Source organism: Salvia hispanica, chromosome 6 (genome assembly GCF_023119035.1).
Source record: "Salvia hispanica cultivar TCC Black 2014 chromosome 6, UniMelb_Shisp_WGS_1.0, whole genome shotgun sequence".
Classification (NCBI taxonomy): Eukaryota; Viridiplantae; Streptophyta; class Magnoliopsida; order Lamiales; family Lamiaceae; genus Salvia; species Salvia hispanica.
In genome coordinates, this window is record NC_062970.1 from 4,655,756 (window position 1) to 4,668,640 (window position 12,885).

General features: G+C 36.2%; 1 protein-coding gene across 3 annotated transcripts; it reads left to right on the forward strand.

Moving 5' to 3' along the window:
• Nucleotides 1-333: 333 nt before the first annotated feature.
• Nucleotides 334-11,711, forward strand: LOC125193972 (serine/threonine-protein phosphatase 4 regulatory subunit 3). Of its 3 annotated transcripts, XM_048091945.1 has the most exons (24): nucleotides 335-720; nucleotides 2,432-2,512; nucleotides 2,603-2,702; nucleotides 2,800-2,884; nucleotides 2,992-3,041; nucleotides 4,124-4,203; nucleotides 4,347-4,403; nucleotides 4,791-4,890; nucleotides 4,980-5,057; nucleotides 5,165-5,229; nucleotides 5,346-5,414; nucleotides 5,509-5,586; nucleotides 5,663-5,758; nucleotides 7,233-7,303; nucleotides 7,449-7,526; nucleotides 7,642-7,732; nucleotides 8,572-8,664; nucleotides 8,884-9,095; nucleotides 9,173-9,287; nucleotides 9,899-10,030; nucleotides 10,144-10,251; nucleotides 10,327-10,436; nucleotides 10,534-10,638; nucleotides 10,714-11,711. In XM_048091945.1, exons 1-24 carry the CDS (start codon nucleotides 682-684, stop codon nucleotides 11,180-11,182), a joined length of 2,562 nt encoding a protein of 853 aa, XP_047947902.1. In that variant the 5' UTR covers nucleotides 335-681; the 3' UTR covers nucleotides 11,183-11,711. The 3 variants fall into 3 exon arrangements, with proteins under 3 accessions (XP_047947901.1, XP_047947902.1, XP_047947903.1); XM_048091944.1 differs by having other exon boundaries at nucleotides 334-720; nucleotides 10,144-10,436; XM_048091946.1 differs by lacking the exons at nucleotides 335-720; nucleotides 2,432-2,512; nucleotides 2,603-2,702; ... (1 more) ...; nucleotides 2,992-3,041; nucleotides 4,124-4,203 and having other exon boundaries at nucleotides 4,384-4,403; nucleotides 4,775-4,890.
• The last annotated feature ends 1,174 nt before the right edge of the window (nucleotides 11,712-12,885 follow it).

Here is a 12,885-nt window from a genome sequence, read left to right on the forward strand (position 1 = left end):
AAGTGGTGCAAAACTAATTTTAAATTTCGTGAAAAATACCAAATTTTAGCATAAATTTATAATTTTAAATACCAATACCCCTAATAATTTACCTAAATTAAAACAAAAAGAAACATAACATTAAACTTATAGACCAAAAAATTAAAACAAAACCCAAAATAAAAACAATTTAAAAATAGATAAAGATCACATTTTCCATATTTGTGATTGGAGTTGTTTGACCAGAAAGGAAAAGCGCGTAAATGTCGGAAAATGGCGGGGTGGCAGAACAGTAATTTCCATCTAAAAACGAGGTTAAAATCGTCATCCAGCTGAGTGCTCTTACTCTGCGTTCAAAGGCCGGGGCAAAAATAAAAAAAAGGACTCGGTAGAAAAAGAAGGAAAGAAAAGAGAAACCCGCGACAGATAGGACAGAGGGACGGGAGAGAGAGAGAGGGAGAAGAGGGAGGCTGGAAGCTCACTCTCAATACCAATGGTGGTTAGGGTTTTTCTACTCATTCCAATACAGTAGCCCCGCCCGTGCAAGCTCCTGATTTTGTCGGAACAGCTCGTCTCCTGCCCTATTTATTCTTCAAAACCCTAATTTCGCGTTCGGGGGTTTGGTGATTTGAGCTCAGCAAGTTCTTCCCCTTGCTGTTCTCGCACGGAATTCGCATCGAGATTAGCTTCTTGGTGTTTTCAATGGGGTCGCAGGACAAATCACCGAACAATACCACGCAGGTCAGTAAAGGGAAAAACACACCATCGAAGAAAGAAGTTTTTTCTGTGTCTTAGGCTTAGGGTTGAATTGGAGAGGGTTAGGTCCATTTCAGGTTTCGATTTAGAGCTCTCGTGTTTATTCTTTTTGCGATGAAATATTTACTTGTTGATTCAAGTAATAACTGGCTTGAATTTGGGGGGTTAGAATCATTATATGCGCTTAAAAAAGTTCCCACTATACAACGCAACAATTATTTCTTAATCTGAAAGTTGTTTTCTGATACTGTTTAATATGTGTGAATGTGTTTTGCTACTTCTGACTGCAATGTAGTAGATGAGTTTGAAGGTTAAGTGATAGTATTAGTAGCAAACAAGCAAGCTAATTGTACTGATAATAAATTAGACTGGTAAGTAGGGGAAGACAATCTTGTTCTGTTGATATCTTTTCGTAAGATGTTTTGATCACTCGTAGTTCAACTTTTTTTGAGATTTCATTACTACTTGGGGTACTCCCTGTTTATGGATATCTAATAGTAAGTAGATTTGCACTGCTGGTCCAGTGTAATTGAATTTCTTGAGTAGTTGCAAGGCTGGACGTATGTTGAAATTCCGTTAGAAAGTGCATGAATATATTTTGAAGGCTATGTCTTAGTAATCATGAAATCAACTAAACAATGTCTTTTTAGTTTCTTCGAAGTTTGCCATATGCTTATATCAGAGGGCTGTAGAAGGAGAATAAATCTGAGGCCTTCTTCCAAGGACGTTTTAATCAGAAGTTCATGAAATATCTATCCCAACTCCCAACTGAACTTTAGAAACTCTACTATTAAAGAGTATCACAAGTCTTGTGATGCATTTTTTACTTTCATGTTTCTAGAATATTACAGGAAATTTCTTTTTCACAAAAGAAAAAGTAATATTATGACAGAGAATTGACTATGTGGTTCTGATGGTCGGACCACTCTCTTTTAGCCGTTGATTAAACCTATTACTAAATGAGATTCTAACATTTCTGGTAGTGTATATCTTGATTGTATTATCTTTTATGAGAGAGGTTAAAAATTAAACTAGGTATTCGGATCTCCCTGATTATATATTTTAAACACATTTCTCAAGGGTGTTATTTAAATTCATAATTTAATGTTTTAGAAATGTAAGTAACAGTTAAGATTGTGATCTGTATATTATGGATTATCTTAAATCTGTTTAAGGGAAGTAGTATGGCAAAGTTTGAGCGGAGCAACCAGGATGGAAGAGGTAATTCGTGAGGAATATAGGATGGAGAGTTATTTGATATCTATATAGGGGTATATGTTTGAATTATTTATTTAAATTAAATTTCATATTACCGATTTAAGTTATAGACTGGAAAGCCATTCAGGTGGGTTTTTTTCTACAATTCCTGTAGTGGTAGGAGTGGTAAGACCAACTTATTTGGGGAGGAAGCAAACATGAGGGAAAGTAAATATAGATGGAAAAATCCTTTTTCAAAATTCATTGCCATAACCATAACTATAAGTCTATAACGAAGCCACCCGAACAAATATATACATGTCCACCATCTTGAAACCAAGAGCCTCACACAATTTTTTTTAATAGATGTTTCTTTTGGATTTTTGTTGTTGAGTGCATTCTTAAACTCTTGAAGGACTGATTGATAGTTTTAGTAAGTCCGTTTTGCTGCGTGTAAATCTTTCTTTTCATAATTCTTCACACGTCTCCTGGTTTCCAGCGTGTAAAAGTATACCGCTTGAATGAAGATGGGAAATGGGATGATCAAGGCACTGGGCATGTCACTGTTGATTACTTGGAGGTTTTATTACCATATTTCTCTTTACCATGTTTTTCTTGGCATGATGGCTGCATATTATATTTTTACTGAACATTATTCCTTGTGGTGCAGAGATCGGAAGACCTAGGTCTGTTTGTTATTGATGAGGAGGACAATGAAACACTACTGCTGCACCGCATCAGCTCAGATGATATCTATCGCAAGCAAGAAGGTGTCCTTTTCCGAATTGGTTCTTTTTTCATGCATGAATTTCATTATTCTTGTCTTGTTACCTTCTATAAGTTCTATACTGCATTTTACATTTTCAGATACAATTATATCCTGGCGGGATCCTGAGTTTTCAACTGAATTGGCCCTTAGCTTCCAAGAGACAACTGGTTGCTCTTACATATGGTTAGTATCAACCTCATTGTGATTTAAGTCAACTTCCTTTTAGTATATAGCTATTTAACGTGTGCTGCTCAGCTTACACATCTTCATATTAATTGTGATCCATGCAGGGATCACATATGTAGTCTGCAAAGGAACATGCAGTTTAACTCACTTGCCAGTAAGTTTCCTACGGTTGGTGTAATTATTACCCATGTCTTTGTAATTATTGTAAGTTTTATAATTTTTCCCATGCTATAGGTGCCTTATAGTATCTGAATGTCTTTTGGAGAAGCACATTCAAGTGTAAAGAGATGAGATTCTAGTGTTGATGGTTGTTGAGGGACAATGTGTTACTTGTTAGGTTTACATGCTCTTGTTTTTGGGATAATCTTTCATGTGCTTTTTTCTATAATCCCTCGTACAATTGACATTTCAACAGACAATTTTCATGTCATTAAATTTGAAAAATCAAATAATGATATATATTCTCACATGTATCTTTTATGTTCTCTATTTATTTCTATCCATATTATAGTGATGTAATTATTTGGCAACATGTGAAGTTGTCATAATATTGAAGCAGTATTAGTTGTAGTATATATACAAGGTAATTTGCATATAAAAGGAACTATCATTTACCACATGGTTATTATTACATCTGGTGTAATGATTAACTTTCTTGTAAATGTTATTAACTTATCAAATTGCCTAACGAGTAACCATTCCTATAAATTCTTCTTTCTGTGGCTTATATTTTATTTTTCAAAAAGAGTCCTGCCAGAATGCTTAAGAATAATGAATTTTTTTGTGCTTCTTTAAGAAATTATCTTAGAAAACCAAAACCATGTTTTCTTACCACACCTGAACATAATGAACATAAAGGGTAGTTACCTCAGTGTGGACTCTTGTATAATGAGATTCCACAACAAAAATTGAAAATACTTTGTTGAGGTTACTGGAGGGAATCCCCTAACTTAAACCATACTGTAAATGTCTAAATGGGTCGGGTATTGGGTTAATGGGTTTGGCAAGCCCTACTTGGTCGCCATTGACCAAATGTCTCCATACATATGCGGCTGCCATAGATTGGCACAGAAAACTTCCATGCCAAAGCATGGTGTTGGTGTTTGGCCGGTAAACGGCCATCGCTATCCACCATGGGTGATATTTGACAACATTGATAGGAAATACTTAATTTGAGAAATTTAGTCCCAGAAGAAATGGTAATAGCTGTATTGGTTGATATTTTGAATCTTTCAGGTGAAACTTTCAACAACATCAATAGTGAGTTGAGGGAACTGCCTCCAGTTGAGTTGTCTTCCCTCCCTTCGATACTTAAGGTACTTGATCAATTCCCCTGAATTTTCTCATTGTATATTTTGATGATAGTCCTGTTATTTTTTTGTTCTTTTTGAACTCTCGTGTTACTTTATTATCCTTTGCATATTCCAATATTATCCACGTGTTTGTTCTGGCTTTGCAGATTGTTGAGAGTGGCATAGCAGATCAATTGCGTGTGACTGAACTTATATTGAATGATGTAAGTGCTCTGTACTTTTATGCTTTATCATACTCCTCCTGCCTATGGTGCACATGCTTGTGCATCTGTAAGTAATTGTAATAATGCAAAACCTTTTTGTTTGCTGGGAAAATGGTCTCATGTCAGATCTGTTAAGACTATAACTTATTAATCTAGAAACTTTTCATTTCATGCTATTTAGTAACAGTGATGATACACTGTTTTATACTTTGATAGTTTATGTGAACCTGTAAAGGAATGATAAGTTGATTCTATGCCATTTTTCAGATTTTGTGGTGTTGTTTTCCTTTCTTCTCTTGTATCTGATTTTCTTCTTGCTTGATGCTTATACCCTCTTAACTTATTATCAGTTGATGCTGACTTAAGTTAAGCTTATTTGTGATGCAGCAAGATTTTTTCCGGAAGTTGATGGAACTTTTTAGGATATGTGAAGATTTGGAAAACATTGATGGTCTTCACTTAATTTTCAAAATTGTTAGGGGAATCAGTAAGCAGAATTTCTGTTCTCCTTGGCATAGTATTGTATTCGAGCCATGCCAACATTTTGAATGTTTTTAATCCACCATTTACTTGCAGTTCTGCTAAACAGTGCTCAGATCTTTGAGAAAATTTTTGGGGATGAATTGATCATGGATATAATGGGATGCTTAGAGTGTAAGTGTTTCTCCATGCTAAAGTATACATATAATTGGATCTCCAATTGTTTCAGACCATCGGCACCTCTCTGAATATCTTGGTTGGTGCTTCATATGGTTTTGCAGATGACCCACAGGGACCTCTCACCCATCACCGCAACTTTCTAAAAGAGGATGTAATTTTTAAGGAGGTAAAACCTCTTTATACTTCAACAATTCCCATTCCATCTGTGGACACTTCAAAGGGGATGCTGAAGAAATCTCTTATTGAAGATACAGTGCTAATTTTTCATGTGTGTTGTTTCAGGTTGTACCTATTAAGGATCCTGTAGTTCTTTCAAAGATACACCAAACTTACCGAGTTGGGTATCTGAAGGTATCATTTTGTGATTTGCACTGCATATCACATATTCTTGTTGTGATTGACTGATTTGAAGAATGAAATGTGATGATTGCGTTGCTCATTCTAGGATGTCATTTTGCCCAGAGCTTTGGATGAAGGCATAGTTGGAAATCTAAATTCTATTATTCATTCAAATAATGCAATTGTAAGATTTATATCAGTTGGTTCAGCACTTCTTATCATGCTTATTTTTCTCATTAATTTTAGTTATTTCCTTGCAGATTATTTCCTTGCTGAAAGATGATAGTGCCTTTATCAAGGATTTATTTGCTAGGATGAAGGCTCCTACCATTTCCATAGAATCAAAGAGAACTGTGGTACACATTGGATTCCCTTATATTTAATTCTGCTTTGGAACTACCCCCTACTCATTATTATAGGGGTATGGGGTTCAAGACAAAAAAGATCCAGGCTGCATTTTGTGCACTGATGAACATTACTTTTATTTGTTAAATGTCTTGGGGAAACCACTTGTACCTGTTTGGCAACCTAGGAAGCATATGGGGACGAACACGAAATACATGTACAATATCATAAGGGGATACATTATGCCATATCTTTTAGGGTTTAGTGCTCTTAGCACGCAGAGAAGAAATTGGATGAAAAATGTATTTTCTTTAATAAAAAGTAAAAAAAGTTGTGAAAATAAAATATGTCCCAGGGTGTATTTTTTCGTATTTGGTCCAGGACCGAGTACATGGACCTGGGGGCGTCCCTGTCGCTTGTTCTTCATAGCATGCAACATTATCATTTGTAGTCCTGCGAGGACTATAACTTGCTAATGTGTCTGCTGATGCTCATTATTGTCCATGAGCAATCTCTTACCTGCTGCACGTAAAACATGCGTAAACCTACATTCAACCTGCTTTCATTTTATAGTAGTAGTAATTTATAAATATATTGTATTTTATAATTTTTGTCCGTTAGCTTGTTCTCTGTGATATTCGTTTCTTTTCCTAGTATATAACGTTACTTTAAGAAATTTCCCAAATTATTTTAGGTTTTAAAAAAAATTGCCAATGACTGGTCAGTTACAGTGTAGTGTGTATTACTGAACACCCAATCTTATCTAAAATACACATGCCTACTTGCTTTTGCAAATTTCTCATCATTGGTAATTTGGATGATGTGGGGGTAAAAGTGCTTCTACTTTATTTGCATCATAAAGTGAGAGTTTTCTTGGTTATCGGCTTGAGCCTTGGATTATGGATTACTAATAACCATATTGGTATCTTGGTAGCGAGAGCTGTAAAGGTATATTACCAATGTCTATTGAAATTTCAGGAGCTATAGATAGTAAATAATTTCAGAAAGTGTCAGTATAATATTTGCGGTGCTATTTTTAAATGCATGTGAAACCTACAGTGTTTGTATTGCTCCTGTATAAGAATTCCTGGTGGAGATGTGCACAAATATTGTTCCTTGATATTCATATAGGAATGTTGGTTCAGTATGAACTCACAATTTTTGGCATGCATGGCAGTTTAATATAAAGTTAGTAGCAGCTTCTATGCAATATGCCTGGGTTGGTCTATGTAGTTTGATATTGTCATTTCATGTAAAGTTCTGTGAACATAGATAAAAGGTATTGGTTGTTGACTTGGATGTTTTTGTATCACCGATAATATTGCTTCCCGCTTGCTTTTGGTTTTTAGTAGATCAGTCTTTATACTTCAAGTCTAGAGTTTAATATTCAATTGACTATGCATGATGGAGAGACAGCCTTTCTTTTTTCTGTGTTGTCAAAATAGTAATCCAGAAATCCACACCTTGTTTTTTGTGTTAAAATAGGTAGACTTCTTGCGCGAGTTCTGTACCTTAAGTAAGAGCTTGCAGATGGTACATCAGCATCGGCTATTTAGGTATGTTAAGCTCTGCCTGTCTATTTTTTTTCTTAAACTAACTTTCATACCTTACAGGATAAATAATATATTTGCCTTGTTGTCCACCTCATAGCTCAAATGTTGACAACTTTTGCTGATTATAGATAATTATATTATGCTGTAGGGATCTAGTGAGTGAAGGCATTTTTGACATCATAGCGGATGTCTTGCAAAGTGAAGACTATAAGCTTGTATTGACTGGGTAATGAAATAAATCAGTCTTTATAATGAAGATCTTGTACTACAATTTTTGGTATTCTATGTTGTATTCTGTACATTTAGGATCGCTCCATGATTGTTTGCCATAATGGATGCAGGACAGACATCCTCGTTCTTTTTCAGAGTCTGGATGGGAATATTTTGCGATCTTATGTCAGTCGGCAGGAAGGAGCTCTTCTTGGACTCATGGTGAGAATTTGACTAATCTACTTAAGTGATTTCATACCTGATTCATTTGGCTGCAGATATTGGTCAGGTCCGATTAGTTGTGTAAATTGACCACACCATGTAGTAGTCTTATTGAGAAAATCCTGTTAAATGGGGCAAATAACTGTCATATGTTGAAGTTGGATTTATATGTAAAAGCAAGAAGATGCTCTGGTAAAGCTTATGAGCAGATGATCCTTGTTTCCAAAGTTTTCATTATACTTCATCCAGCCTACGGAAGATGACTCACTTTCATTTTTCATCAGTCCCAACCAAGATGACCTCTTACTTATTTAGAAAATAATTAAAATATTCAATTACCTTTTCTTTCTCTTACTTTATTTCTCCCTTCCAACTTTAAACACCCAACAACATTTTCTCTCTTACTTTATTCTTCTTTTCTACTTTAAAACACTCAACAGAATTTTATCTACTTTAAAACATCCAACAACCTTTTCTCTCTCTCCTTAAACTCCTTAAAATAAGTGTGCATAAAATCCCGTCTGTCACATGCAGGGGTCCCTTGGATGGGAGTATTACTTTGAGCCGCCTTTAAGCTCTTTTTCAGAAGTGGATTTAACTAATTATCCTTGTGAGGGAAATCATTAGTATCTTTAGGTTCTTTATCATTGTTTCTTTAGTGGGAGGAGGTGGGTTGGAAGAATACTGATAGATTGAGTAAACTGGAAATATGATGATAGCATGATAATGAAATAGAGTTGCCTTGAGAAAGAAAGTCCCGATAGATCCATAAACTTTCTCCAGTTCTTTGTATATGTAGTACACTCCTAGCTTAAGGTAACTTGGTTCTTAATGTGCAGGTGAAACATATGCTTACAGATTATGGAGATAATATGCATTGCCAATTTTTTGAAATTCTTCGCAGTCTTTTGGATTCTCCACCAGGCGCACAGGTACATTACTTGTACAACTGTTTCCCTCGTTCTTTTTCCACATTATTTTCTCCTCACAATATGGGAGTCTCTATATTCGAATTTTGTAAAATGATGTACTCCCTCCGCCTCGCTTATGGTGGGATGGAGGGAGTAGTAATTTTCTCTATGAATATTCCCTTACACTTCAACTCCTTTAGGTGATTATAGCATGTGTTTGACTGTCTCAATTTATTGCAGAGAGAAAATATTGTGGAGATTTTCTATGAAAAGCACTTGAATCAGTTAGTTGATGCATTGTCATCATGCCAGTCAAATAGTGATGGTCCTGGCAGCAAGTCTGATACTTCACTTGGAGGACCCGGGATTCAAAGATCCGTGAAGCCTGAAATTTTGTTAAATACCTGTGATTTGCTATGTTTCTGCGTTGTGCAGCATCCTTACAGGATAAAGTAAGGTTTTCACTCTGCTTGACTATGTCTATGCGATCAAGAACCCTGTTCTGATCTATCTTTCATTTTCTCTGTAGATGCGATTTTCTTCTTAACAATGTGATCGATAAGGTTCTATACCTGACAAAAAGAAGAGAAAAGTACCTTGTTGTTGCTGCTATTAGATTTGTGAGAGCGCTTGTTTCTCGCAGTGTAAGTAAATAGTATTGCATTCTCACTCTTATTGCTTTCTGACACTAATGTAAATTTATTGATCTATGGATATATGATTTTCAGAAGTGGCAGATTATGTAAACAAAGATCCTTAGGCATATACAGCTAGCTGTATTTTCTTGGTGCAAATTTTTTTTTCACCATATTATTGGTTGATAACCCATTTCCAGAAGTAACCTTGGCTAAAAAAAAGGTGTTGAAAAAGGTGTTGCTTTCTGACACTAATGTAAATTTATTGATCTATGGATATATGATTTTTCAGAAGTGGCAGATTATGTAAACAAAGATCCTTAGGCATATATAGCTAGTTGTATTTTCTTGGTGCAATTTTTTTTCTCACCATATTATTGGCTGATAACCCATTTCCAGAAGTAACCTTGGCTAAAAAAAAGGTGTTGAAAAATGTATTTTTGTTTAATTGGCTAGCCATGTTGATGTCAAAAAAATACTTGCTGACCCCTTATCTTGACTGTGTTACAGATTTCGCGAGATATTATTATTTTTTGCCTTGAGCCGATCATAGGGCAGAGATCCCATTTTATTCTTCTACAGCGACTGATATTATACCCTATTCTTATTGGATTTTGCAGGATGAGCACCTAATGAATCATGTTGTTAAGAACAACCTTTTCAAACCAATTGTAGACGCCTTTGTGGCCAATGGGGATCGTTATAATCTTCTAAATTCTGCGGTTCTTGAACTCTTTGAATATATCCGGAAGGTTCTAATTTTTTTCATATTTATATACGTGTATGTACATTGCATTGATTGATTGGGATATGCATGGCTTTCGCCTTTACCAAACTCTTTTTTTCTCATGCATGGCTTTTGCAGGAGAATTTGAAAATATTATTACGGTATCTGGTGGATACTTTCTGGGATCAGCTGGCAAAATTTGAAACTCTCTCTTCTATTCATGCACTGAAAGTTAAATACGAACAGGTATCGTCATTTCTCTGTGATATATGCACCTCATCTTGGTGGTGTTCCGCAAATGAAACATATTGCCACTTGCAGTCGCTTGAAAATGTTGGTACAGCAAGCACTGGTTCATTGTTAGACCAAAGGAAACGACTTGATGAACGAGCTCTGGAAAAAGAAGAAGAGGATTATTTCAATGAGGACAGGTGGGTGCTTCTCCTCTCATGAATATAACATGGTGTATATCGCAACTAAAAGATTGGATCTTGATATGATAATAAATATTTGATTTGTTTGCTTCAGTGATGAGGAAGATTCAGCATCTGCTCATTCAGCAAGCATTAAACGAGGAAAACCTCAACCTCCCATTTTAGTTAATGGCTCTACTCCGGAAAATCCATCACCTAGGTATTTTACTACCAGACTGAGTCGGAAATCTTTCCCTTGGAAGAACTACATTAATTATTCTGTCTAAAATTGAAGGTCTGGTGGACTGGTTGATTATGACGATGATGAAGATGACGAGGACTACAGGCCGCCTCCAAAAAAGACTACAGGCTCGTCTGAAGAAGATGGGGGACTGGTAGAGTTCCCATTGAAACGCAAATTAGTCCCGAAAGAGGATAGTGAGGCAAAAAGGTTGCAACTCTCTCCGAAAGGCTTAAAACCCAGAGCTGTCTTTTGCTCTACCTTAAAGGACGGTGGACTATCCAGCAACAAACAAGCAACCGAAAATGTTCCTCCAAGTGTAAACCAGAATTCCGTCACACCAAATCCTGAGAAGGGGCCGTCTGAAACTGCAGAAGTGGCAAAACACACGGTCAAAGACGAAGTCTCTTCCAAAAGCTGCAATGATGGTTCGGATGATTCTACCGATACAAGAAATCTTGGAGATGAGCGCCCTTTGTTATCACCAAAGTCCTCGCCAGAGATGGCTGTGAAAGGATCTTGAATATATTCGAAAGAGTTCAAATGCTTCAACTTCCACACAGCGGAGTCCACACAATCGCCCATATTCTTTAGCGGACTCGACCAAATAGCATGAGTAAACGAGGGAGACAAACAAACAGAGCCCCCCTCGGATACTGGGAGAGCATACTGTACAGTACTGTCGCAAGGATGCAGAGGACTTGCCTGTAAGCTTCTTCCTTAATTTAAGTTTCCGGGCAAATCTCAGCCGAGTATTGTTGTTCGTCGTTGTAAGACTAGCACCAACTACAGCCTTTTGCTAATACATCATCATCTTTGCTTGATTCTTTCTGCTTACCTGTAATGTCGTCGCACATGTCTGCGTTTATATGTGATAGAGACAGGGAAGCAAGCAAATCCTGTCCTTGCATGAACTGTGTAAGCTAGGGAAACAATTTAGAGACCTTGTTGAGGCAGAATTTTGTGTTTCTATTTCATGCGATTGTATCTAACCTAGTAAGAAAAATGTACATTATTTTATATTCGAGGTAAACTATCTTCTTAAAAGGCTATTGACTAGTTTCTCCTCATCGACGGCGATGAAATCGACAGTTGCTCCATAGGGGAATTTTGCAGAAGAGAAGTGCCACTGATTTTTTTCGTAACTAATTATTCATGTTTACTTAGAGGGGGTATTTATTTTCATTCCATAGATAAATTTATCCAGACTTTTTGGGTATGTTAAAGGTTCTATCCATCTCAGTATGCAATTAAGTTATTTATATTATTACTATTCTTTTGGTTTATTTTAGCAAATTTACTAAAGAAAAAGGTTATTGACTAGTTTGGTGTATTAACTAATTAAAGTAATAGTAAATGAATTGGCATGATGCTACGCTTCATTTATTATATACCGAGTGAGCTGATTTTGGCCTAATACTGAATGTCATTCGATTAATCAAAAGTTAATGTCATATTTGGAAAATGTTCCGTTGATTATACATTTATATTAGACCTGTCCAAGGTTTACGAACTGGCGGTTAAGTTCGAAACCGTGAGAATTTATTCGAACTGAAACCGTCGATTTTTGAACCTTGGTTCGGTTCAGGTTAAAAAAATTTCGAACCGAAACCGTGCTGGAACTGCCGGTTTTCGGGCGGTTCCAAATCGGAACTGCGAAAAATCACCGGGAAACCGTGAAACCAAGTTGGAACCGCGAAAAACCGGCGGTTCGGAATCGTAAAAAATTGCTGAAAACCCACCGGTTCATAATCGAAACCAAAACCGACGGTTTTGGAACTGGAACTGTAACCGCGAAACACTCTCACGGTTCGGTTCCGGTTCGGCAATTTCTAAAACTGGAACCGGAAGGGTGAGCACATCTAATTTATACTTAGATTAGATTCTTGTTTTTAATACTTTAGATTGCAATTATTAATTTTGTTACATTACACCGATCTAAAATCTATTTAGCATCTCCTTTAAACCAGATCCACTTTCCAGCCCAGACAATGAATATAAATTTCCAACAGAAACCTAATATGATAAATAAATAAAATACTAGTACTATGATTTAATTTAATGACTCAATCATATCCAATCAACATAAGGGATTTCGATTCAAGAAGATCGGCAGGAACCTCGCATCTAACAGCCACGTGTCCTCGTCCTTAGTAATAGTCTCCGCTTCTTCGCCATTTATATATTTCTGCTTCACTGATCAATTTATTGCCTTTTCTACATATA